Raw genomic sequence first — 27,579 nt, forward strand, 5'->3', positions numbered from 1 at the left:
TGGGGCTGAGAGTGAGACGATGGGCCCTATCTTGCGCCGCCTTACCCCTTATCCCTAAACCCTTTTTACTATTTTGAAAAACATTTAAAAATTGTTCAAATAGCTGATCTACAAGCTCACAACACGTCGATGTAGATTGGCTAGTTTTTCAAAATAGTAAAATACGGCAAGATAGGGCCCATGGAGTAGATCACAGTATAGCAGGAAATGGCCTTGGATGGCGTCTACACATGAATGCTACGAAGGGCACTTGATGACGTCACATGGGTGGACATGGGTGGACCCCGCGGGTCATGGACAAGGTCATGGAGAGAAAGATGAGGCTGGCTGGGCATTGTGGGAGCCCAAGGCGCAGTTAGGAGGGGACCACTTACATATACACTCTGATGCGTGTCAGCGGAGCTAGCAGATCTCAGACCCTGATGCTGGATAGGAGGGAGTGGAGGGGATCTGCAATACAGTATAATTGTTGAGAGAATGTCTTAGACCATGCATGACGTGACGTGGCTGTGTGATGTGTGTATGATGTATGGATGAGCCAAATATAATAATAGACAGGGACACAGAGAGACAGAGTAATAGACACCAGAGAGAAGACATAGAGACAGACCACCTATAGTTCCCCTGTACAGTCGGTAGTGTCACTATTTGGACTCATCGCTCATGGCTGCAACGGCTGGTCGCAATATGTCGAGTCCACTAGTTGCTGCCATCGACCAGGGAACTAGTTCCACTCGATTCATGGTGTTCAACTCAAAAACAGCAGAACCCATCAGTTATCATCAAGTGGAGATCAAACAGAGTTTCCCAAAAGTAGGATGGGTGGAGGAGGACCCCAAGGAAATTCTCCGCTCGGTGTACGAGTGTATAGAGAAAACATGTGAGAAACTCACCGAGCTTGATATAGACATTGACAGCATCAAAGCCATTGGAGTGTCCAACCAGAGAGAGACCACAGTGGTTTGGGACAAAGAGACAGGAGAGCCTCTCTACAACGCTATTGTGTGGATGGACTTGCGGACCCAGTCGACAGTGGAGCGGATGATCAACAAAGCCCCTGGTAAGAACATGAACCACATCAAGCCAAAGACGGGTCTTCCCATCAGCACGTATTTCAGCGCATTGAAGCTCCGCTGGTTATTGGACAATGTGGATGATGTTCAGCAGGCGGTCCGGTCCGGGCGTGCCATGTTTGGTACCATCGACTCCTGGCTCATCTGGAGCCTAACGGGAGGAAAATCCAATGGGGTCCACTGCACTGATGTGTCAAACGCCAGCAGAACCATGCTCTTCAACATTCACACTATGAAGTGGGACCCATCCCTCTGCAAATACTTTGAGGTTCCAATGGAGATACTGCCTGAAGTGAGGAGTTCCTCAGAAATATATGGTTACATATCAACAGGTTCTCTTACAGGCATACCTATTTCAGGCTGTCTTGGGGACCAGTCAGCAGCACTTGTTGGACAGATGTGCCTTCAGGACGGACAGGCCAAAAACACATACGGCACTGGCTGCTTTCTGCTTCTAAACACTGGGTCTAAGCCTGTGAGTTCCAACCATGGTCTCTTGACCACTGTGGCGTACAAGCTTGGTCCAGACAAACCTCCCTGCTATGCGCTGGAGGGCTCAGTGGCCATTGGAGGAGCGTTAATCCGTTGGCTGCGAGACAACCTGGGCATCATTCAGTCCTCTAGTGAGGTGGAGAATTTGGCTGCGTCGACAGGAACGTCCAGCGACTGCTATTTTGTTCCGGCGTTCTCCGGTTTATATGCCCCCTACTGGGACCCCACTGCAAGAGGGATTATGTGTGGTTTAACACAGTTCACAAACAGAAGTCACATAGCCTATGCCGCACTGGAGGCTGTTTGCTTCCAGACAAGAGAGATTCTGGATGCCATGAATCAGGACAGCGGGATCCCTCTGACCCAGCTGCAAGTGGACGGAGGAATGACTTCCAACAGGCTGCTAATGCAGCTGCAGGCGGACATCCTCGGCATCCCTGTCGTGAAGTCGTCCATGCCTGAGACCACTGCTCTCGGAGCAGCCATGGTGGCAGGGGCCGCCGAAGGTATCGGCGTGGTGAGTCTCAACCCCAAGGACCTGGGTGTGGTCGCCTCGGAGAGGTTTGAGCCACAGATCAAACCTGAAGAGACTGAGATTAAGTACGGGCGATGGAAGAAAGCAGTCGAGAAAGCCATGGGTTGGGATACGACAGTACCGAAACCTTGCTCAAAGAAGGACTCAAACGTCATAGATCATCAGAGGTTTTAAACTGAGTGTGAACTAGGGACCACCATCCCGATTGACACTGTTGTGTCCGGTTGGGGTCAAGGTCTAAGAGTATTTATTTGCTTGAGTTACAGAGTCTGTCTATCATATATACATATAATGAATCATCATATATTTTATTAATAATCATAATAAAATCATAATAATCCTAAAAACCAACAGAGAAATGTATTGTGATACGATCGTGGATAGTGATTCTGCCTAAAAAGAAAGTTATATGATATTTCCCCATATTGCCCACCCCTATGAATAGTTATATCAGCATGCCCATATATGGGCAATTGGGCATATACTGATGACATCAGGGATCTCCCTATATGGACTAGCAAATACAGACATCTCCATATATGTCCATTAAAGGGACAAGGACTGACAGAGACACAGATCTCCATACATGGGCCTATCAGGCACATCGGCGCCGGTGGCACGTAGGTGTCGAACTCTTGACGTTGGGCCACAGCAACCTAATCGGACCCTCTTCTTTTTTTTTATCGTGGAACGTTCGGTACAAACGGCCACAGACGGAACAGACTACAACCCCTTATATTAAAGCAGCACTATGTAACTTTCCTCTTCTACCCCGGAAGTGAACCCGGTTTCCTGCGGCAAGTGCTGACATTTTTACCATTGAGCTAATAGAGCCTGCCTGCTTGCTCAGGGGATACATTCAATCATGACCATCAGGTCAAAATTTGTGTCAGATCCTGTGTCTAGGTGAGACATGACCTTTGACACAATCTAAATGTCTCAATAGAAGAGAAGGGAGACTAAATAAAACCACCCCAATTGTATACGTTATATTGTATTAACATACTCTACCATACAGATTGGACAAAATACAAATGTATTTATAAAAGAAATGTCACATAGTGAGGCTTTAAGTTGGTGAGAACATGCTACAGCCCCTTTTATTAGGTTAGGAACTAGTTAAGCAAAAATTAGACCGTTCCAAGGTCGGCAGATTTGTGGGTCCGACCATGCCAAGGTCTCCGGATTTGCAGTTTGTTATATCCGGTCTAGAACGGATCCAGCAACGCTTTGTGTACATACGCGTGTGTGTGTGCGTGTGTGCGTGTGTGTGTGTGTGTGTGTGTGTGTGTGTGTGTGGAAATTACCTGATACAGTAAGCGGGCTCTAAACCAGATAAGAGCGCAACACAGTAAATAGACACGAGGTTAGCAGCAGCAATGAGAGTGGCTTCGCTCAGTGCAGCCCCTCTTGGTCAAATCTTCGTCTTAGCTGAGTTCCAACTAAATCCAGGGCTTAATTGAATCTCCACTGTGCATCTCCTGAGTATTTTATTTTATTTTATTGCCTTACTTGGGCATCTAAAATACAATTCAGACACCCGCCGCTATGGGGGCCTGCAGCCCCATGCAGCATTTTTTTTTTCCTTTTGGGGGGAACCAGCCCTTTTATTGCGGTAATACAAATTCCATATGGCCCCAATGATAGTCTTAAACTTGCATCTTACAGGTATTTTAAGCCATGTGCCATATCACATTACCCTCTTTCAACTTGATCTGCAATGACTGCCTGCAGTGCACAGCCATCATCCAGTCAGCCATGTCAACATCAATATCACACTGCAGTTAAATTTGGAACTTGTATTAATGAATAAAACATTATTTCAATACATGATAGAGTCAGTTAGCACAGTAACACATCTGCAGTGGTTGGAGGTGGTCTCCCAACTAGGAGAGGACACCTACTGGTTGACAACTAGTACTGCATGAAGCTCATATCTCCCCTGACCAAGGTTCAATGTGGTCTTTGTTGTTACATGGTATGACTTCCATTAATGAAAAAAAATACATTTCCAAAAGTATAGAACATGAATACAAATGTGTGGGATATGATAGACTAGTGACAATGTGGCATTGATCGTTCCAGCATGTGCTATATTAGTTCCAGACAGACAGACAGACCCCCTTAAATGGCCTAGCCTCTTTCAGAGGCACACTCTAAAAACATAAAAACTCACCTATTGATAACATAATGGAAATATCAATATATCTACAGTGTAGATATGTTCATTGTTGATAGGCTGTTCATAGACCTTGCATGACTTGATGTGGTGGTGTGACGTGTGTATGATGTATGGGTGTGATGATATACAGTAATAACAGACAGGGACAGAGACAAACAGTAAGACACAGACACAAATAGAGCCATCACAGAGAGACTATAGAGAATACCTTAGAGAAAGCAAGCTTGATCACCTCTGTAATACAGGACCCACTGCCACCATAATAGATCTATCACCCATGCATTGGTTCACGACCGCATCGGCCATGTCTGGTCCGCTTATTGCTGCCATCGACCAGGGAACCAGTTCCACTCGATTCATGGTGTTCAACTCCAAAACTGCAAAGGTCATCAGCTATCATCAAGTGGAGGTCAAACAGAGCTTTCCCAAAGTAGGCTGGGTGGAGGAGGACCCCAAGGAAATTCTCCACTCTGTGTACGAGTGTATAGAGAGAACATGTGAGAACCTCGCCGAGCTTGAAATTGAAATCGACAGCATCAAAGCTATTGGAGTGTCTAACCAAAGAGAGACCACAGTGGTTTGGGACAAAGAGACAGGAGAGCCTCTCTACAACGCTATTGTGTGGATGGACTTGCGGACCCAGTCGACAGTGGAGCGGATGATCAACAAAGCCCCTGGTAAGAACATGAACCACATCAAGCCAAAGACGGGTCTTCCCATCAGCACGTATTTCAGCGCATTGAAGCTCCGCTGGTTATTGGACAATGTGGATGACGTTCAGCAGGCGGTCCGGTCCGGGCGTGCCATGTTTGGTACCATCGACTCCTGGCTCATCTGGAGCCTAACGGGAGGAAAATCCAATGGGGTCCACTGCACTGATGTGTCAAACGCCAGCAGAACCATGCTCTTCAACATTCACACTATGAAGTGGGACCCATCCCTCTGCAAATACTTTGAGGTTCCAATGGAGATACTGCCTGAAGTGAGGAGTTCCTCAGAAATATATGGTTACATATCAACAGGTTCTCTTACAGGCATACCTATTTCAGGCTGTCTTGGGGACCAGTCAGCAGCACTTGTTGGACAGATGTGCCTTCAGGACGGACAGGCCAAAAACACATACGGCACTGGCTGCTTTCTGCTTCTAAACACTGGGTCTAAGCCTGTGAGTTCCAACCATGGTCTCTTGACCACTGTGGCGTACAAGCTTGGTCCAGACAAACCTCCCTGCTATGCGCTGGAGGGCTCAGCGGCCATTGGAGGAGCTGGAATCCGTTGGCTGCGAGACAACCTGGGCATCATTCAGTCCTCTAGTGAGGTGGAGAATTTGGCTGCGTCGGCAGGAACGTCCAGCGACTGTTATTTTGTTCCGGCGTTCTCCGGTTTATATGCCCCCTACTGGGACCCCACTGCAAGAGGGATTATGTGTGGTTTAACACAGTTCACAAACAGAAGTCACATAGCCTATGCCGCACTGGAGGCTGTTTGCTTCCAGACACGAGAGATTCTGGATGCCATGAACCAGGACAGCGGGATCCCTCTGACCCAGCTGCAAGTGGACGGAGGAATGACTTCCAACAGGCTGCTGATGCAGATGCAGGCGGACATCCTCGGCATCCCTGTCGTGAAGTCGGCCATGCCTGAGACCACTGCTCTCGGAGCAGCCATGGTGGCAGGGGCCGCCGAAGGCATCAACGTGGTGAGTCTCGACCCCAAGGACCTGGGCGTGGTCGCCTCGGAGAGGTTTGAGCCACAGATCAAACCTGAAGAGACTGAGATTAAGTACGGGCGATGGAAGAAAGCAGTTGAGAAAGCCATGGGCTGGGATACGACAGAGTCGAGAGAGAGCTGCTACTTAAAAAAAACTCTGTTTTGTGGTGCCCTGGTCAGCGTGTTGCTAATTACCGCAAAATACATCAAAAATAACTAACCTACTGTAGGCTTGGGCGGTGGCTCTGCAAGCCCTCTGTTCAGGGCTGAGGTACTGCATGTTTAGCTTTTTCTGTTACACATATACGTAAACTGTACAGTTACAGTATGCTGAAAAATATTACGTTTATCAATCATTAATCAGCCTGGATCTGGCCTGAGCAATCAGGTCTAACATCCTGATGAAAACCTGGTTAATGTGGCATGGCAGACAATCTTTGTCTACCATGGAAGACTACCCTTCCTCTTGCCTACTTGTTGTCAATTAGTTGTACGAGCCCTTGTCTTATTGGATCTTGTTTATTCGATACACTTATTTGTTTTAGCTCTTGTTCATTCGATTTTCCTATTTGCTTCATCTGTTTAAAAAAGTAGGTGATATATTGCACTTTTTCCTTAGCGCTAGGTTTACTCTTAGTTGCTCGTTTTAGAAGAGAATGCACTTAATACTTCAGGTGATTAGTGGTTTCCTTGCCTACCCATGTTGAATGCACTTATTAAAGGAAGGAAAGGAAATAATCAGGGTTGGATTTGCTGAGGAATAAAGCCATGCCTCTGCTTTTGATATCCCTCATTTGCTATATGGTCGGTGGGGATATGATCCCTGCTTCTGGTCACACTGAATTAGATGCATTTCCTTTTGGGCAATGTAGACTGTCTAATATGTTTGATATTTATAACATGTTTGATCATTTCACAAATACTATTATTTTTTTAATTTAAAATGTAAACTACATTAATCCTGGCATCTTCGAAACGTTTTCTTTTTTAATTCCAAAAACAGACAAGCTCACAGCGCATCACAACAGATTACTATGGTTCATTTTGACAATTCCTGTGAGAAGCATCTTCAGCATTGCTCTAGTCTACGTGGCTTTTACATCCTGGTCAGCATTCAATACATTGCAGGAAAGTTGGCTTCGGTTTTAAGTTTACACAATTTCCTTCAGGATTAATAAAGTATCTATCTAAATAGATCTTTTTTTTTTACTTTGTTAACAGAAACACCATATATACCCTGGTGAAATATTATGTAGGTCTGAAATATAGCCCAGCCAATAGTTATGGCTTATGCCATGTGTTTCCTAAAGAGTGGGACTCATTTGTGGGTCTCTGACCCCATTCTTGTCTCCGCCAGGCCGAAGGCATGGAGGAGAGTATGTTTTACCCTCCGTCCGTCCGTGTGTGTGTGTGTGTCCGTCTGTCACCAGCTGTGATTGGCTAGCGAGACACATGATGACAGGATGACATCACTCATATCATACCTACCTGACCTGGCGGAGACCTGTGCTCCGAGGAGCACATTTTCTAGTTATGTTGTGTTTTTTGTTTCAACAGAATGTCATAAAAAATAAATTCCATAAATAAATGGATTTATAGTTTTAATAAGTAGTGAAAATAGCAGATATATTAGCTTTTATATCTGCTATTTTTGAATAGCCCAAAGACATCTTAAAATGTCACAGTATGCGTTTCAGGATTTAAAGGGTGTTCAACAGGGGGTCCGGGACCCCTAGGGGGTCTTCTGAGTTACTACATATTAACCACCTAGCATCCCTATTCTGGGGGGAAATGTTGCCCAAACAAGACCAGGAGACCTGGTTCTGCCAGACCCAGAATAAGTACTTTATAAGATCAGAGCACTACGTCACGGCTAAGCCGGACTTCACATGACGTGTCAGCCTGTGCCTATATGCCCATGTATGGACGAAAGGGGGACAGACTTTTATAAGCCGGACTTCACATGACGTGTCAGCCTGTGTGTATGGACGTATGTATGGACGAAAGGGGGACAGACTTTTATGGCTGGGGCCTAAGGGCAAAGGGGGCATGCCCATGTATGGAGAAAACAGGTACAAAGCCTCATGTAGGCCGACCGCTTGGGTCTGGCAAAAAAAAAGAGCAGATCAAGTACAGAGCCGAAGGTCAAATTTACAAAGTATTGAGGGGTTTAAGTGGTTAAATGCCTGTAAATCCACATTAACATGAACACAACATAGAAATGATTATGTGTAAACGAACAAACATTAATTTACGCAACACTGATGATAGTGCTGTCAAACAAGTCTATGAAGCCATCTGAACAAGTTGAATCTGCAACACAATTTCATATAGCTACAATATGTAGTGGGGGGAGGGGGAGGGTCCCTGCTTCATATCTCTGTCAGCTAAGGGGTCCTTGGCCTGAAAAACGTTGGAGACAAGACCCCTGGTCTATGTGATATTAAATATAGATAGTCAATGGGTCACCAATCAACATAAGCAAAATAGCACTGTGTGTCAGACCACACACACACACACACACACACACACACACACACACACACACACACACACACACACACACACACACACACACACAGAGAGAGAGAGATGTGTCAGACCTCAGGTAATAAACCTTTTAAACATGGCAGCAGTTAACAAGTAGCCTATAGAAGAGTGGTTCTCAAGGTGGGGTCCATCCATGGACCCTCAGTGTTCCATGAGGGGGTTCCAAATGGACCCTTACAGCAGTGGTTCTCAAACTTTTTCATGTGGACCCCAAAATAAAATTGATATATATTTGGCTGTGGACCCCCAGAGGAGAAGATTTATGTAAAAAATGTATCAAAATTGTTATTAACATTTTAGTTAAGGCAGGAAGTGACACGCTGTGAGCTTGTAGATCTGATATTTTTGAAAATCTAACATATAAATGGATAATGTGGTAAAATGCTGTGTTAATTACTTTAGCTGGAGACCCCATGGAGGCTGGAACCCCCCCCCCCACACACACACACACACACACACACACACACTTTGAGAACCACTGCAGGTTACAGGTCTGTAACTCTGACCATATAGGCTACATTTAGGTCAGAGACAAGAGTTCTAGTGTAGATGTAAAAAGTTTGAGAACCACTGCGCTAATGTAAACAGGTGTAGCCTACATAGCTATTTGCATTCCATTCTGTCCAAACAGAATCCAGCTGGGTGCTGCTTGTTAATTAGTACTAGGCTATCATTGGTAACACCTGCGTTCATCTTTCTATTTTTTGTCAATAATTATATCCAATAAACCAGCATACAGTTACAGCATAGAAAAGCAAAAGTAGCCTACCAGTTACCCTTTGGCTTTATGGTCTTCGTGTTGTAAAGTGTCCAAAAGTTCAGCTGTTTCACATGTCTGAAGCAGCTCAATGACTCGGATATAATATATCCACTTAATTAATATACAGGCAAATTTAATTCATAACTCATAATTAATCTATGAGTCATAACTTGTATGACGGTGTTTGCTCCCCGAAAATAACTCATCTACAAGCCAACGTGTAGCTCGCGCAACGTCGACGTTTTCGTCTCTTCCATCCAGTGTTTTTGAAGAAAATATTAATATATTTATTTTAAATAACATTTAGCTCTTCTTCTTCCATTGTTTTAGTTTATTTTTCATTTCAATTTATAAGAATCATGTGTCTGCATCAAACAACAACATGACTGAAGCCAGGCACGCACACGCGCTCATGCTTTCAATGGACTGTTAAGATACTTTTATTGTGTTCTGCTGGCTTTTGTTTTAGTTTCTCCCTGACACACACACACACACACACACACACACACACACACACACACACACACACACACACACACAGTGATCCATGAAAAGAACTATTCTGTCCCTATCGGTTTACAAATCAAACGGCGCTGAGTCGACTAGTGGAGCGTCGGCCGGTCACCGCGGGCACTCGCGCCTGGAGGCGCGAGGGCGCGCTTCCTCGGCCTCAAGCTCCACTAAGTCGGCGCGCCGTGCGTGTGAACGCGTGTTCAGCGTTCCCCTCATAGATATTATGGTTCCCCTAGCTTAGCTTCCTGGTTGCTATGTGGGGGGGAACAACAAAAGACAGGTCTCCGTCGGCGCATCAAAGCCCCGCCTCTCCGCGCTCTCCTTCTCCTCCTCGGAGGAGGAGGAGAAGGAGAGAAGGAGAGGACGGGACGGTTTAAAACGCGAGGAGGAGGAGGAGGAGGAGGAGGCTCCTCTTCCTCGCGAGCCTCGCGTAATAACCCCCCGCCTCGCAGCGCCGTCCTCCTCCTCCTCCTCGCGAGCCTCGCTAATAAACCCTGTCTCGAAAAGCCCCGCCTCGCCCCGAAGGAGCCCCGTGCCTAAAAACGAGCGCTCTGTCTTCAATCACCCTGGATCTCCATTCACCCTGTGACATATATATATATATATATATATATATACACACACAGTATACACACACATACATACATACACACACACACACACACACACACACACACACACACACACACGTAATTCAAATTAAACAAGTTTGAGAACCATCACTCATACTGTATTTGTTACGACTGCTGCATTAATATCTTATTGTAGATATTATTGTATTGCATTGACCAGCCCACCAGAACTCAGCACAGCAAGGGAAGAAACACACAGATACTGAACACTGTCTTTATAAGTCTTTATACTGTATTATAATAATAACACCACATCACACACAAATACACACCAAAAACATGCATCTGTTCTAATTAAGGCAAAAGCACTGTAAAATGTTTAAAAATATATACATTTGCAATAAATAAAGCTACTGAAATATACAAAAATCGGTCTACAATCACCATATTGACATCAGTATCATTCCAGAACAACAACAGAGCTCCTACTGTACATCAGCTGCTAGAAAGTATAACAAAATAACACGACGATGTTAACCAAAGTGGAGTATCATTCATCTTTTAACAAGAGACAATGCCTGATTTATACTTGGACGCACAGTACGCTGCGCACCGAAAATAGCAGATCCACAAGCTCACAACGTGTGTCGATGTGACGCGCTGTGAGCTTGTAGATCTGCTTTTCTTTAACTAAGCATAAATCGGGTTTCAAATCATTGGCATGAGAACATCTTTAAGGAAGAAATGAAACTGCTCAAGAGAGATACTAATTATTCACAGTGGTTCTCAAAGTAATAATAATAACCACAGAGTTTTGGGGTTCGAATCTACCGTGCGGTGCGTCCGGCTTTGACGAGCATCTATAGGAACACAACTGGCCCGTGTTGGAGGGAGGGAAGACGAGCAGGGAGGGTGATGTCACTGCATGTAGTCCTATACGGGCTATGGGTGGCACCTGGCTGTCAGCAGTGGTGGAAAGTAACTAGGTACATTTACTCAAGTACTGAACTTAAGTAAAATTTTGATGTATTTTTACTGTTATAGTAAATATTATAATCAAATATTTCCACTATTTCTACTTTCACTTCTACTCCGCTACATCTCAGAGGCAAATATTGTACTTTTACTCTTACTTGGATTTAGATTATTATTACAAAACATACATTAACCACTTCAACCCTATATACTTTGGCTATTTGCAAATAGCTGATCTACAAGCTCACAACACGTTGTGAGCTTGTACATCTGCTATTTTCAAAAGGACTTTATACATTTGGAAACTTGCGAAATAGGACATTCTGCATAATGAGTACCTTTACTTTTGGTACTTTTAAGTATATTTTTATGGCAATACTTTTGTACTTTTACTCAAGTAAAACATTTGAGTACTTCTTTCACCACTGGTCAGCAGGGAGCGTTGGGCGAGTCAGTAGGATACAACAGCAGTGACAACGCACACAGAAATGTGTGTGGGGAGGAATTAATTGGCGTAACGAAAATTGGGGAGAAAAAGGGGGTAAAAACAAATGAAAATAAATTACTTTGAGAACCACTGAATTAACCCATTAAAAGGGAGTGTAAGGGCACGGCCCCACCTCACTTTTATTTTACCTCTCTTTGTCAATGCAAATGCATGGTCTTGCAGATTTTTTCCAAGAATCCACGCATTGACAAAGCATTGGCAGATTCCGCCCCAGAGGTAAAATAAAACTGCGGTGGGGCCGTGCCCTAAGTTAACTTTTTTCCTCTCCAGCTCTTTAGGAAACAGAAAATAAATGTTCAAGTTGGGATAACTGGGGTAGAGAGAACTCACACAGGATTACAGGATAAACAAAGTGAAATGGGAAGTGATGACACAGAGAAATGAGCGGACAACATCGGAAACTGGAACACTACAGCTGCATCTCTGTGTGGTTCTCCCTCTATAAATCAGGATTCCGACACTAAAAATATAATGTTCTGTTTACTAAAGAGCTGGTTAGACAGGAAGACACCCGTTACTGAACAAACACTCATCAGAATATAGAGCTTTAACATTTTAACAATCAACTTTTATATATATATATTTTTTTAACAAAAAAACATATTATGTACAACCCTTTAATATAAGTGCAATACTTAATTAATTATTAGCATTATAGTTATGAGTACTTGCATGAACACATGTCACAAGAATGATCAGCTGACTGAACGTCATGGGTACAAAACAGTGACGATAAAAACTATTGCATCAATTCTACATCAAACATTGACATGACATGAAAACAGCAAATTATGATTTAATTTTGGTTTGATTTATATGATCAATTCACCACGATAATTCCCCCATGTACAGTACAGATAGGTCGTGGGAACGCTGTTGTGGAAAAGAATGGTCCGACAGACCACCTACACGATATCGTCTCTGTTGGGGGTTGGAAACCTCACACAGTTATGTCCAAAACTGTTACATTTCTGGATTCAAATTTAAATATGGCAAAAGTAGCAGATCTACAAGCTCGGCTACTTTTGTGTGACGCTGTAGTATGATCAAGTAGCTCATTAATTTACGAGAAAACACAAAAAGTTGGAATATAGAGGTTTCTGCCCAACAGCGACGATATGCACAAATAACAGCCAAAAATGTAATGAAATTAAATGGAAATAACATAAAAACTGAATGAAAACAAATGTTTTACAGGCAGACAGAATTCAATCATCGCATCCAGTGTTCAGTGTTAATTTATCCGTTTGTGACTCCGAGAGAGTGTACAAATAACAAAATGGACCCGTACTTGTACACTTTTTTTCACTATCACTGATATTAAATTTTTCAAATAACAAAAAAAAAAAAAAATCAATACAGCAATGTAAACATTTTTTTTAGTATTTTAAAAAGCATATACTCTACTATTGAGTACTTTTTTTGAGAGAGCAACTTACACTAGTTTGAATAATATCTTACCAGGAGTATCTATACTTTGACTCAAGTACTGGGGTTGTATTATAAGTACTGGGGTTGAGTATTGTGTCCACCATTTCATTGCTGTCGGGCAGAAACCTCTTACATGTATCTCCATATTTTAACTTTTTGTGTTTTTATATTTCATAAATGAATGCCCTACTGGATCATACTACAGCTCCACACAAAAGCATTAAAAAATAGCAGATCTGCAAGCTCGAAACGCTTTTGAGCTTGTTGATCCGCAATTTGATCTGTTTTTGAATTTGAAATGAATTTAAACATTTAATCTTGCAACGAAAGCTACTGTAGCAGCAGCAGCAGCTAGCTCGTTATTAACAACTTAAAACCCTATACAATATACTGTACTTCCTCGATCGGGGTCCCACAGGGGTCTATTCTCGGTCCCCTCCTTTTGTCCCCGTCTACACCACTGTTAGCAGAAAATAACCAATCTGCATTTTTTTTCCCGGATGTTCGCCTATTTTCTCAGAATGTACTAAACCATTTTGAAGGGAGATCAGTGTTATTATGTCCTGGTCGGTAACTGTGGCTGGCCGTTAAAAATTGTGTTTTGATTATTCTTTTTATGGATGTAAACAAAGAGGGCTGTGCGTGCTCCTGCATGAGCTGCAAAGGTGTTCAAGTTTATGACGTATTATGTTGCCATGGAAGCCTAGCAGTCTCTCAGTCTTCTAGTACAAACCGTTGCCTTCGAAGGACAGTGATAATGCTTTGATTTATGCTTAAAGGAGCACTTCGCCCATTTTCAACCCCTCTTATCTCTATACAATTGAAGGACCATTATATGAAGATTGGTTTAAAAATGGGTGAAAGTGCTCCTGTAATCTACAGTGGTGTAAAGTAACTAAGTACATTTACTCATGTACAGTACTTAAGTACATTTTGAGGTATTTTTTTACTTTACTGGATTATTTAAATTTACTTCTACTCCACTACATCTCAGAGGCAAATATTATACTTTTACTCCACTACAATTATTTGAACACTTTAGTTACTAGTTACTTTGTAGATTTGGATTATTATTACAAAACATACATTACCCACTTCAGCCCTATGTACATTTTGGCGCTTTGTAAATAGCCGATCTACAAGCTCACAATGTGTTGCCATGCCACGCATTGTGAGCTTTTAATACATTTTATTACAGTTGAAAACTTGTGAAATGGGACATTCTGCATAATGAGTACTTTCTACTTTTGGTACCTTAAATACATTTTGATACCAATACTTTTGTACTTGTAATTTACTTAACTACATTTTGAATTCCGGACTTTTACAAATGTAGTATTCCTACATTACAGTATCGATACTTTTACTGAAGTAAAACAAAAATTGAGTACTTTTTCCACCACTGGGTAATCTATGCTCCATCATACCACAGTGTCACATGCCGGGAAATTAGCCAATCGACAAGCTCAGAGCGCGTTCGCCAACACGTCGCGCTCTGAGCTTGTAGATCGGCTATTATAAATCAGACTCAACGAAGCTGTGAGGAGGCAGCAGGCAGCTACCTTTCCCATTGTCTCTTTTCCACCTTCAGAGGAACACGATGTTCTCCTCCTGGCTCTCCTCCTCCCCAAACTCTGTTTCCATGGACACCAGCACAGAGAGGTCCAGTCGGGGGTCCCGGCAGTGGTGGGGGGGCCCGGGGTTTTGGTCAGCTGCTGCTGCTGTCGCCGCCGGCGACGATGAGGCCCGCCTCATGGCGCTGTGGATGTCCGGATCTGTGACGACCACAAAATCACAAGTAGACTCATATTGTACTGTAAAAAAAAAAAGTTTCCTGTGCCAAGGACCCCCCCAAATTGATATGTATTTGGCAGCTGACCCCCCCCCACCCCCCCCCATCTGAACAGGTTTTGTGGCAGGGACCCCCCTAAAAAGATTATTCACAGCGCAGCACAAAGTGACGCGCTGTGAGCTTGTAGATCTGCTATTTTTGAATAGCGAATCTGCTGTTGTTGAAAATTTGTGCAAATCTTTGAATACATATTTTTTTAAAGCGAACATTTGTAAAATATTTTGTTCAATGGACCCCCCAGAAGCAAAGATTTGAGTTAAAAATGTTTGCTTTAAAAATATATATATATTCAAAGATTTGTACAATTTCTTTTTTGAATTGTCAAGAATAGCAGATCTACAAGCTCATAGCGCGGCACTCGGTGCTGCGCTATGAGCTTGTATATCTGCTATTTTTGAATAGCCAAAGAAATCTAAAATGACACAGTTGACACAGATGCGTTCCCGGATTGAATGGGTTAATAAACGCTCCCCGGTGTGTACGGACCTTTAAGAAATTGGGCCTCTTCCTTACTTTCCTTCACAGGTCTTACCCGTTACACTAATGAGGGCTCTGTTCCATTCTGGTCAAACAGAGTCAGGGTGCTGATATTGTGCGTGTTGGCTCACTGGAAACACTCTGCTACACCAGTGGGTCTCAAAGTGTGGTCCAGGTACCCTCACGGTTCCGTGAAGATGTTCCAAATGGCCACTGACGGGTTGTGTACGGGTGCATTTGGTTCCATTCAGTGGTGTGTTCTAGGTTTTTTCGGAGGGTATACGTTACGATACGATGCGCGTGGTCGTGGGTATACGCTCTCGCGTTTTCAATGGATGAAATTAGTTATTAGACTGTATACGCTTTTTCCCAAAAAAATCTGGACTGTATTCGGCGTATACAGCGTATAACGGTAGAACACACCACTGGTTCCATTTGTACACTCTCAAGAGTTATGGGTGTCCTTGAAATGTAAAAGTTTGAGAACCACTGTGCTACACTAAATGGAACGGAGCCTTAATTAGTATAATTTGTAAGACCAAAACACAATGTTTTAATGTTTATTTTTCCGTCTTCCTCAAAAACTTAGTTGCGTGCGGAATAGCAGATCTACAAGCTCTCACAATGTGTCGTGCTGCCACGCGGTGCGAGCTTGGAGATCTGCTATTTTCGGTGCGCGACACGGTGCGCAACCAGGTATAAACCAGGCAACAGGATACAATGACACCTGCTCACTCAGACGTGACCCGTGGAAAGAAGAGACAGTGTGTGTGTGTGTGTGTGTGTGTGTGTGTGTGTGTGTGTGTGTGTGTGTGTGTGTGTGTGTGTGCACTCTGTTTGCGTGCCCCTGTGATGTAGTGAAGTAGAAGTATAAAGTACTGAAAAATACTCCAGTAAAGTAAAAGTACCTCAAAATTGTACTTAACCCGTTAAAACCGAGAAAGCATCCGTGTCATTTTAACCACTTTAACCATTATTTTATATTTTAGCTATTCAAAAATAGCAGATATACAATATATATATAGCGCTATAGCGCAATATATATAGTTTCACGCTATGATCTTGTAGATCTGCCATTTTTGAAAAAACGTGAACATTTTTAACTCAAATCTTTGCTTCTGGGGGTCCCTGGAACAAAATATTTTGAGATGGGGGACCGCGGCCAAATACATATCATTTTGGGGGTCCTTGACATGAAAAAGTTTGAGCACCACTGATATATAGCAACATACCTTCTTTTTTTTTCAGAAAACTGTTAGGATTTTAGAAGAAATTTTTTGAATCAGCCTCAGGTTTTAATGGGTTAAATACAGTACTTACTTGGGTAAACATACTCGGTTACTTTCCAGCACTGCGTGCGTGCGTGCGCCCTTATGTGTGCGTTTGTGCATGCGGTGTCTGTGTATGTGTGTGTGTTTGTGCCTGTGCCTGTGCGTGTGCGCGTGTGTGTGTTTGTGCCTGTGCGTGTGTGTGTGTGCGTGCGTGCGTGCGTGCTCTCTAACCTTAGACGCAGGTGCACCGTGGTGGCTGCTGGTATAATGTATGTCATGGGACTATAAATGGCCTTCATTGTGCTCCTGTAGGAATGTGTCTTGTCTTTGATTAATTAGACAGCAGCTCTTTGTTGGAGAGTAGCCTCGTTAACTAACGATGCTATAGGCACCGGGAGGAGAGGGGAGGGGCTCTGACAGATGAGACAGGGGGGAATCACCAGGGGACAAAGTCTCACTTGTTACTCCCTTTGACAGAAATTGACACTTTAACCACTTTCACCCTGGGGGCCCTACTTTGGACCTGTCATTATATTATTAAAGGTAGGGTATATATATAAGTGATATATTTTTTTATTAAAACAAAACGTATTTTGTTAAAAAGTTAAATTATTCTGATGGTAATAATTGCTATATAGAGTGTTTGTTCAGTAACAGGGGTCTCTCTCTCCTCCCGTCTCTCCAGCTCTTTAATGGACAGAAAATACATTTTCAGGTGGGTTGCAAATTTCATCCAATCAGGAGAGAGAGAACCCATTCATCAGCTTCATTGCGCCAGTTCCAATTGATAATTTCCCTGTGTCATCATCTCCAATTCTTACTTGTTTATCCGGTATGGGTTCTCTCTCCTGATTGGATGAAATTGGTATCCTGACCTGGAAATGCATTTTATATTTTACCAAAGAGCTGGAGAGACCCACATTACTGAACAAACACTCTATATAGCAACAATTCCTGTCACAATATAGCTATTTAACACTTAGTTTAACAAAAAACAAAGACAAAATCACTTACCCTATCCTAAAAACTAAAATGGCTAAATAAATGAAAGAAAACTAGTTTGAAAACTGGCAAGAAAATGCATACCTACAAGCTCACAATGCATCACGATGTGACGCATTGAGCTTATAGACCCGCTTTGTTTGCTATTTTTAAGCGACACCATCATAGAGCAAAGTATAAGATATGCTTAATCTTGCAGTATGTGGTTACACAGGTGTTCTGTTACATTTACCCATAATGTAATAGGTAACATTTTATGTACTGTAAGTATGAATGCATCATCATCGTCAGTCTCACTAAGAACTTAAGTGCCTCATAGAAAATATAACTTATATATAAAATAAACTGTGACCATCTGTGGTTTTCATGTCTGGCATCCTGTATCTCTGCTATGTATCAGAAACGGTGCACAGAATACTTTGTTGCTGTTGGGTGCGGTGGAAACCTCATCATGTCCAAAACCGTTACTTTTCAGGATTCAAATAAAAAAGGAAAGAGTTGCATTGTTGATCCTCTTGGGACCAAGAAAAAAAAAAAACCTTTGTAGGCAGAATGCACCTTCTTATATACATATACACAGTAAAATCTATAGTGTTAATTTATCCTTTTTTTTTTATTAGAGAGGTCGTTTGGTTACATTTGTACACCTCTCAGAGTTAAATGAACACTGAGGATTTTAACGCATAGGGGCAAAGGATAGACCCTCAGTCTGTTTAACAAGTGACTGGGGTTTCACTGGGGGCTCTCATGTGGTCAATAAGCAAGAAAGGTTAATAAGCCGATCAATAAAACACAGAGAGAGAGATTGTGTTGCCTTTATCACTGGGAAACAACACAGCAGCATGCATGTTCCACATAGAGATAACCACATGAACCCTAGGTCGCTATTCTGTGAAGATAGCAGATCTACAAGCCTTGTAGTCTCTCGCGACCAGACTGTGGACAATCTTCAAATGCTTCCGTCACGCAGTGAACGTTGAATGTGCAACGGAAGCAGTCGCATAAATTTGTCCTACAGTGAATCTAAATAGCTGACGCATTACGCATATATAGCTTGCTGCTAGCAGAAATGAAACTTCAAAAATATATTTTAAAGATATTTTTAAAGATATTTCCGTCAACGGAAATGACGGACAGATGGACAGCTTCCGTTCTCGGCTTTCAGGCTGCTGTTATTTTAACCTTTTAAGACCTGGAACGCATCTGTGTCACTTTAGATTTCTTTGGCTATTCAAAAATAGCAGATATACAAGCTCATAGTGCGGCACCGAGTGCCGCGCTATGAGCTTGTAGATCTGCTATTTTTTTTTTAAAGAAAACATTTCTTTTTTTTTTTTTTTTACTTTTTTTACTGGAATATTTTTTTACTTACTAGGATTTAGAAAACATTTTTAAGAATCGCCTCAGGTCAAAGGATGGTGAATGGTATCTTTTTTTTTGTTATTTTTTGGCTTTTATGCCTGTATTGATAGGACAGCTGTATTGATAGGTAGGCTGACAGGAAATGGAGTGAGAGATGGGGAGTGACACGCAGCAAAGGCCGTCGGGATCACGAGTCGAACCCGCAACACACTGTCAGGCTGGATTACCAGCCTAGGTGCCCAGACGGTTACGCCAACCGTCCGGGCCAAATAGAATCATTTTTTGATTGATTATTGATCAGCTGAGCCGATCCAAAGTTCTGGAGGATTATCTGAAGAGCTTATTTATGTGTGATACCCTTTGATTTGAACGATCCTATTCCAGCGGTTCTCAAACCTTTTTGTTTTCAAGGAACCCACGTAACTCTGAGAGTGCACAAATGGGACCGGGTCCATTTGGTTCAATCTGTGCACTCTCAGAGTTGCAGACATTGTAAGAGTCTATTTGGAATCCCCCTCAAGGAACCCTGAGGGTCCCTGGACAGATCTATTCGATTCTATGAAAAATAATTTCCCTTTTTTTTGCTATTCAAAATAGCCGATCTACAAGTTCACAATGAGCCGTGATGCGACACGTTTTGAGCTTGTATATCTGCTATTTTCTAAACCATTTTCTTGTATGGGGGGTCCCATATGGGAGTTGTTACATCTTCGGACGAGGGGTCCACAGCCAAAATACGTATTAATTTGGGGGTCCTTTAAATGAAAACGTTAAAACCACTGCAGTAGAATAATCCGATTAATTCATAAATGTTCAGTCATGCAACATCTCTAGCATAAGTGTGAGTATGAATACGTATGGAAACCTGCAATACAGACAATATAGTATACAACATAGGTTCTCAAAGTGGGGTCCGGGGACCCCCAGGGGGTCCTTGGCAGGGTACCTAGGGGGTACCCAGCTAAATATGTTAATATAGTGTCGCAATCATTTTAACCACATTAACCATTATTATATACTTTGGCTATTCAAAAATGTTGAATACAAATCTTTGAATATATATATATATTTTTTTAAAGCCAACCGTTTTAACTCAAATCTTTGCTTCTGGGGGTGGTCCCTGGAAAGATATTTTGAGATGGTGGTCCGTGGTCAAATACATATAATTTTAGGGGGTCCTTGACATGAAAAAGTTTGAGAACGAACTGCTATACAAGAAAGATGCAATAAAAGATTCATATTGTGCGTTATTGCGTCTCCGATTCCACTTTCCTCCTTTTTACGGCTGTGATGACAAGTGGTTCTGTAATGAGTTTTGTAAAGATTTTCCCGGATCGATCGTTCCAATCAGGCGGCCATCAACCTGTGAGCGGTGATTCACACACTGGTGTCAAACCCCCCCTCCACCCACCCACACCCCCCACCGGGTCAATAGATGGGGAGGCCCATTGATTGTCTGTTCTTTGGTGTGCATGGGGCCTGTGTGGAGGCACTGTGGAGCTGTTGGGATGTCACTGGACACTGATTAACCTCTTAAAGCCCTTTGGCTAATACTCAGTCACGCGGCGGATGGCGGAAATAGCCGATGTACAGTACGAGCTCACAACTGAGCAAATCTCTGTACATTTTTTGCTTATAATGATGTGTGCGTGTGTGTGTGTGTGTGTGTGTGTGTGTGTGTGTGTGTGTGTGTGTGTGTGTGTGTTTGTGTGCGTGTGTAACAAATACCATGTGTGCGTGCACATAAAAACAAATACAATCTATCAGCTCACAACGTGTCTCAAACACAAAAAGTTAAAATATGGCGATAAGAGGTTTCTGCCCGACAGCAACATCGATTTTTCAGAAAACTGTTTTGTTTGTTCTGTTTTGTTGGGGAGGGGGGGGGGGGGTTCTGACCTCAATTACACCCAGAAAAAACTGAACTTTGAACATTCAGTGGATTTTCTGTGCTCTGGGGTTTTCTGAATAATTAGGCTCAGAAAAGTGCTGTGATTAGCCCGTGGACTTTGATGTCACAGTCCATTAATCCCGCCCCCCTCGGGCCAACTGGCGGGTGCACTCGTCAGTGGCAGTCAATGAGTTAATAAAATCAGATAATAAGAGATATTTTGATTGGGTGTTGTTGGTCTCACCTCCCAGCGCTCCAGTAGCTGTGCAGAGGAAGCCCGTCGTCCTTGCCGTCCATCCCTGGGCTTCTGCAGAACAGTGCCCCCCCCGGTGGTTGGACCTGGCCAGCAGAGTGTTGAGGCTGTTGTGCGCGGCGGCGGGGTCACTTCCTGTGTGGTGCAGGTGATGACGGTTGTTCAGGGCGGTGCTGGCGGCGAACGCAGCCTCGTTCACAAACACGGAGCCGTCGTCAGAACGCCCGCCTGTCACCGAGTCCTGATGCGATTGGTGCAAATGAAGAGGAGATATGATGAGAATTTTGTTTAGTGCAGGGGTCTTCAACAGGGGGTCCGGGACCCCTAGGGGGTCCTCAGAGCTACTACAGGGGGTCCGCCAAATCTTTGTGTGATATTTCTTTTTTTTTACCTTAACCACTCTGAACCCTACCTAGCATCCCCTTTTCTGAGGAGAACTTTAGCCAAAAATGGCCGATCTACAAGCTCGAGCTTTTAGATTGGCTATTTTGTAGATCTGGTAGATTGGCTAGCTTGTAGATCTGCTATTTTTGGCAAAGAGGCTATAGGTGTAGAGGGAAAAAAGGGCAGACTAAGTAAAAAAATGAAAATAATCTGAAACACAATTTTATACTATATAGAGTAGGGGGTCCCTGCTTTATCTCTCTCTCAGCTAGGGGGTCCTTGGCCTGAAAAGGTTGAAGACCCCTGGTTTAGTACGTTCACAGCAGCATCATCATGCAAATACAGCAGCATTATGGAATATGGAATGTTAGGTTCGTCATAAGTCATGTCAGGATAACCCAGTATGAACCAAATCGCCCAAAGAGTCCCGCTTTGGCCACGCCCGCATCTCAGAAAAACGGCTGCACTCAAGGAGGGCTTTCAGGCTGAATAATGGAGTGAAACGAAATGAAAATTCAGGCTGAGTGTTGTCACAAGTCATAAAAATGTGTTGTCAAAAGATACGGTCATCCATAATACATACAATATATCTAAAGTAAGAAGTTAGACAACAACTAAACCAACCATTGCACTTGACCAAGAGCCCATATTGCACTTGAGCAAAGTGAAGTTTTGTCGTGTGTGTGTGTGTGTGTGTGTGAGTGCGTGCTTGAGTCCATCAATGCTGTGATAGTTCTTAAAAATAAGCAGTTTTTCAGTCTTTTAGTTCTGGTGCATACCCGGGGGGAATGGGATTATGAATCCAATGATGTGTGTGCGTGCATATACATGTATGTGTGTGTGAACATGTGTGTGTGTGTGTGGGGCGCACGCACGTAAACACGGGCACACACACACACATACACACACACAGGGAATCCCGTTGGGACTATACAGTTATTACACCACGGGGAGTTCCTTGTTGACAGTAATGTTAATCTATTAACCACTTAAACGCCTGTACTTAGCTGACAGGAGTCCCCCCAGGGCTCTGTACTAGGCCCCCTCCTGTTTTCGGTTCTCTACGCTAAATATCGTTGCCAAAAATAGCAGATCTACAAGCTCTGTGAAATGTTTGCCCCAGAATAGGGACGCTAGGGTTCACGTGGTAAGACCTGAGGCAGATTCTACAAATGCCTTCTGAATCAGTTGTTCTCACATGTTCACGATTTTTTCTAAAATGTAAAAAAAATATCAGATGTACAAGCTCGTAGCGCGCTGCGAGCTTGTATATCTGCATTTCTTTTAACTATCTAAAACGACAGATGCTTTCTCGATTTTAATGGGTTAAAGTGTTAAATGCTTTTTTCTCATTGTCCTGGTGAATAAATTAAAGCTACGGGCAAATCATTGCCATCATTGATATAACAAATGAATTACACAGCAGTTGGCATTGCCCTGGTTAAACAAAAAACGACATTCACTTTAATCCAGAGAACAACATTTTTTTTTTACCCCAATTGTTCCCCCTTTTCTCCCAGTTTAGTCCTCATGCCAATTCTGTGATTTCTAGTGTGTAGTCTTGTCACTGCTGACCCCTACTGGTTGATCTTTGAACTGCTTGGTCCCTATAATCTTCTAACATTCACTGTAATATTAATCAGAATCAGAATCAGTTTTATTGTCACATCACACATTTACAAGGTAAAAAAGTGGGTGAAATTCGTTTTTGTACATCGTTACCATCGCGCGCGTGTGTGTGTGTGTGTGTGTGTGTGTGTGTGTGTGTGTGTGTGTGTGTGTGTGTGTGTGTGTGTGTGTGTGTGTGTTCAACCTGGCTTCCCAATTTTGGCAATGTCATTATAGACAATAAAAAAATTAATAAAAACAACAAAATACAATTCTAAATGTTCTAAAATAGCAGATCTACAAGCTCACAGTACGATGATGAATATTGTTAATTATAGGGCTGAAGTGGTTCATTTAAAGCCTCGAGGTGTGAACGTCTGATGTTGAGGGTCAGGGTTGTGAGTTCAATTCCCCCACCCTAAAATAACACCTCCTGCCTGTCCTCCTCTGTAAGAACCTGCTTGTTCTCCTTCACCTCAAACCCCCTCCTCTCTACATCAACATCCCCCAGCCTTACACACCACCCGTTTGTATTACCATACTAGTGAGGACAGCTAACCTATTCTACTCCCCTCAGGGCATGGGGGGGGGAAGGGTGGGTTAGGGTTTGTTTTGTTGTACTGCAGTTTTTCTTTCTTTCTTTGTATGTGGCTATGTGTGTCTTTTATTTTAACATGGAAAAAAACGTATAATGGTCCTCACAAAGTCTCAAATTCTACTATAGTTGTGGGAACATTAAGGTGCTCACATGCATGGTAATATAAGTACACACACATCGTAGCAATGGAGCTCAGCAGAGCTAATTAGAGGAGCTGAGAGGATGGTGTGTATGTCACCTGATCTGTCTGTGACCCCCTGACCTGCAGCCTCAGGCTAAACATTAACAGCCACACACACACACACACACACACACACACACACACACACACACACACACACACACACACACACACACACACACACACACACACACACACACACACACACACACACACACACACACACACACACACACACACACACACACACACACACACACACACACACACACACACACACATCTCATTGCTTCAAGCCCTCATGCCCCGGTCAGCCCAGGAGGGTAGAGAGCACGGACCCCCATCTGAAAAGGTTTTTGTAGAAACCCCATAAGCAAAGATTTGTGTTGTTAATTCTTTATAAAATGTATTCGAAATTGTTCATATTTTTTCCAAAATGTTTCGAAAATCTACAATGGATTGAGACTCAGGGTCTCTAGATTAATCTGCAAAAGGTGGAGAAAATCTGAATAAAGGAAGAGTATTTGAGGTTAAATGCGAACTCTAGGGGATCCCCTGGGACCCCAAATGACACCCTTCTTTACATTTGGCACAAATCTAAAGAAGTAAACGTAACATTTCCTTCTTCACAAATATGGTATAAAAACTACTCTAACAAGTACAACTTATACAAAACGTTACTTAAGTAAATGTAACTGGGTACAAGTATCTGGTTGCTACCCATCTCTACTTGTACTTATTTGTTAATTCACTCAAACAGATGGATCAAAATGAATGAAGCCCATGGAAATGTCAGCAGAATGAATGTCAGAATGTATGAACGCCTGGTCAGGGGAGTAAATTAATGATGGGGACACAGAATCATGTAAGGTGACCCTCCTCATTCGTCTGTGTTCTAATGTTCTTCTGGGGGACAGACACACCTGCTGAACCCTAACACTGCAAAATCCACACGTTTATTTAACCCCGAGAGGGTGAAAATGGAACCAAATGGACCCGTAAGGGCCCTGACACATTAAAAGCGTCAGACCCTTTTTGGTTCCATTTGTACCCTCTCTTTAGAGTTACATTAATACTCAGGATTTTACTCCCCTTTTCAAACAAAGTGTCTGTATGAATCACTGAAGCTATTTTGGAAAACGATCGATTGGGTTTTCTGCGACCGCATTGGCTCTGGCTTTTAATTATTTTGTCTGATTTCTTTAATTTATGTATTTTTCTACTTTCCGCAGAGGTTTAATCATCATCAATCGTTAAGTTGTTTATTAGCGAGTGGAGTTGCGGAGCCGCAGAGACGTAGGAGGGTGTAATGACTCTCATTACCACAGGTCATATATCAAGCATGTATTAAGCTGCTCTCTGTGGAAATGAATGGGCCGCTATACGCCTCAGGCTGCTAGACCGGCCTCTGTCTGCATGAGAAAGGCTATCTCAATAAGAACCACACAGTATACCAAGATATAATGTAGCGCAGTAGCTCAGCCTGAAGCCCAAATGTCTAATATATCGCCACTGTCGGGTTGGAAACCTCATTATGTCCTTTTCAGGATTCAAATTGAAAAGTAGCAAGTAGATCTACGAGCTCGAAACGCGTCGCTTTGCATGCGGCGCGTTTCGAGCTTCCAGACCTGCTACTTTATTGTGTGACGCTGTAGTATGATCAAGTAGGGCATTCATTTACGACAACACACAAAAAGTTTCTGCTCAAATGTCTAATATATCCCCTTCCACACCCAGGCTGCGACCGATTGACTGGACAGTGATAGACGGTGACAGACAAGTCAAGGCGTAGAGAGAGAACATGTAATAAAAGTAGGATGATGTGAACAACAATGTCCTCTGATGAAGTTAAAACTTTTTGTTTGCGATTTGACAGGTTGAATGAATTTCACTGACCTACAACGGGGTAATTCAGACTGCTGCAACTGCTCTCTGCAACAGTTTTGTAAAATTGAAGCCCAAAATCCTAAATACCTCCCTCCCTCTTGGACTAAGCGGTATATGTTTGGATTTCACCCTACAGACCAACAAAGGTTCTAATCTTGGGTGTTACGATAGCATGCATGCCCCTAGTTCATACAATACTACATCTATGTCCCTGGATGGTGCACACATGCAGTAATACTGTACGCACTACATCCATCGTACCTAAATAATACTCATAAAAGGGTATTTAGATAACGCTGAAACATAAACAGTACATCCACAGAACTTTTAAAAAGGTGTGGTATATCGATACTGATATGATGACCAATTAATCGTGTATCTCTAGCCCAGTGGTTCTCAAAGTGGGGTCCAGGGACCCTTAACTCATTCACTGCCAAGGACGACTTTGACAACTTTTTTTTGTTGGTGTATCCACTAGATGGCGCTCTTCACTAACACATGAGTGACCATTTCATTCGCAGATGCACGCAGAACCAGGAGATCATGTGATCCCAAGATGTATTGCTCCATTCACTTCCTGGTTAACGTATTTGGGAAATCGTGTATCTCGCCGCCTGTGTTTTACTATGAATTTTTGATGACACGCTATTTTCAACGGCCTATAACAAGTGAACGGGGTCGCGACGACTTTTTTATATCGCGGAAGCACAATGAAACCCCCTGTGGTTAGCAACGATCAGGGGATCGATTATACTGGAGGTAAATATTCTGTGACTACTTGAAGTAAGAAAATCGAGAAAATCGCTGGCAGTGGATGATTCATTTATTCTGGCAGTAAATTAGTTAAGGGTTCCTTGAGAGGGCTCCAAATGGACACTTACAGGTCTGTAACTCTGAGAGTGTACAAATGGGACCAAATGGACCCATTTGTACACTCTCAGGGTTATGGGGGTCTTTGAAATAAATGTGAACCACTGCTCTAGCCAATACATTCCGAACTCCTGCTTGTCAGAAACACACTGCTCCTCCTCCATCATAACCCCACCTGCTGGCCATCCAGAGGTATGACCATGGCCGGAGCCACGTGGCCGGAGGGCAGGCTCCTCTGGCGGCTGTGTCTCCAGCTCTGGAGCAGCCTCTGCTGGGTGTCCAGCCTGTGGCGCTCCTTCTCCACGCTCCTCTGGCCCTCCCGGAGCCTCTCCAGGCTCAGCTGGTACTCCTCCATCTGCTCCTCCAGCTCCTCCTTGTCGCGCCGCAGCTTCTCCGCCTCCAGGTGGCACTGCCTCTCCCTCTCCTCCAGCTGGCTCTCTTGCTCCCTCTGCTGGTTGGTCCTGGCCTGGCTCTCCTTCTCCCAGCGCTGCCTCTCCTGTAGATAGATAGGTAGATACAGATAGACCTTTATTGATCCCGTGGGGGAAATTACCATTAGCACAATATGTAGAATTATGTGTTTAGGGCATTGGTTCTCAAAGTGGGGTCCGGGGACCAATCAGTTACAATTAGTTACTAAAT

At 43.2% G+C, this 27,579-nt stretch overlaps 3 protein-coding genes across 4 annotated transcripts in view; 2 read left to right on the forward strand and 1 right to left on the reverse strand.

The window, feature by feature from the left end:
- Window positions 1-663: 663 nt before the first annotated feature.
- LOC308078970 (glycerol kinase-like) lies at window positions 664-2,274 on the forward strand (the record flags this gene model as incomplete). Its single annotated transcript, XM_080420310.1, has 1 exon — window positions 664-2,274. The coding sequence occupies one exon, from the start codon at window positions 664-666 to the stop codon at window positions 2,272-2,274; it is 1,611 nt and encodes a 536-aa protein (XP_080276436.1).
- Window positions 2,275-4,586: 2,312 nt separating this feature from the next.
- Window positions 4,587-6,212, forward strand: LOC308078971 (glycerol kinase-like; the record flags this gene model as incomplete). Its single annotated transcript, XM_080420311.1, has 1 exon — window positions 4,587-6,212. One exon carries the CDS (start codon window positions 4,587-4,589, stop codon window positions 6,210-6,212), a length of 1,626 nt encoding a protein of 541 aa, XP_080276437.1.
- Window positions 6,213-11,961: 5,749 nt separating this feature from the next.
- LOC308078593 (rho guanine nucleotide exchange factor 28-like) overlaps window positions 11,962-27,579 on the reverse strand; it is an 82,423-nt gene continuing 66,805 nt past the window's right edge. For both annotated transcript variants that reach the window (XM_080419822.1, XM_080419821.1), the window contains exons 35-37: window positions 27,113-27,433; window positions 21,401-21,650; window positions 11,962-15,076 (exon numbers count right to left, since the gene is read on the reverse strand). In XM_080419822.1, coding sequence (XP_080275948.1) covers window positions 14,889-15,076; window positions 21,401-21,650; window positions 27,113-27,433 — 759 coding nt within the window. In that variant the 3' untranslated portion in view covers window positions 11,962-14,888. The remainder of the gene's footprint in view (window positions 15,077-21,400; window positions 21,651-27,112; window positions 27,434-27,579) is intronic.

The sequence above is a fragment of the Gymnoscopelus braueri genome (assembly GCF_963280865.1).
Source record: "Gymnoscopelus braueri genome assembly, chromosome: 22".
Taxonomy (NCBI): Eukaryota; Metazoa; Chordata; class Actinopteri; order Myctophiformes; family Myctophidae; genus Gymnoscopelus; species Gymnoscopelus braueri.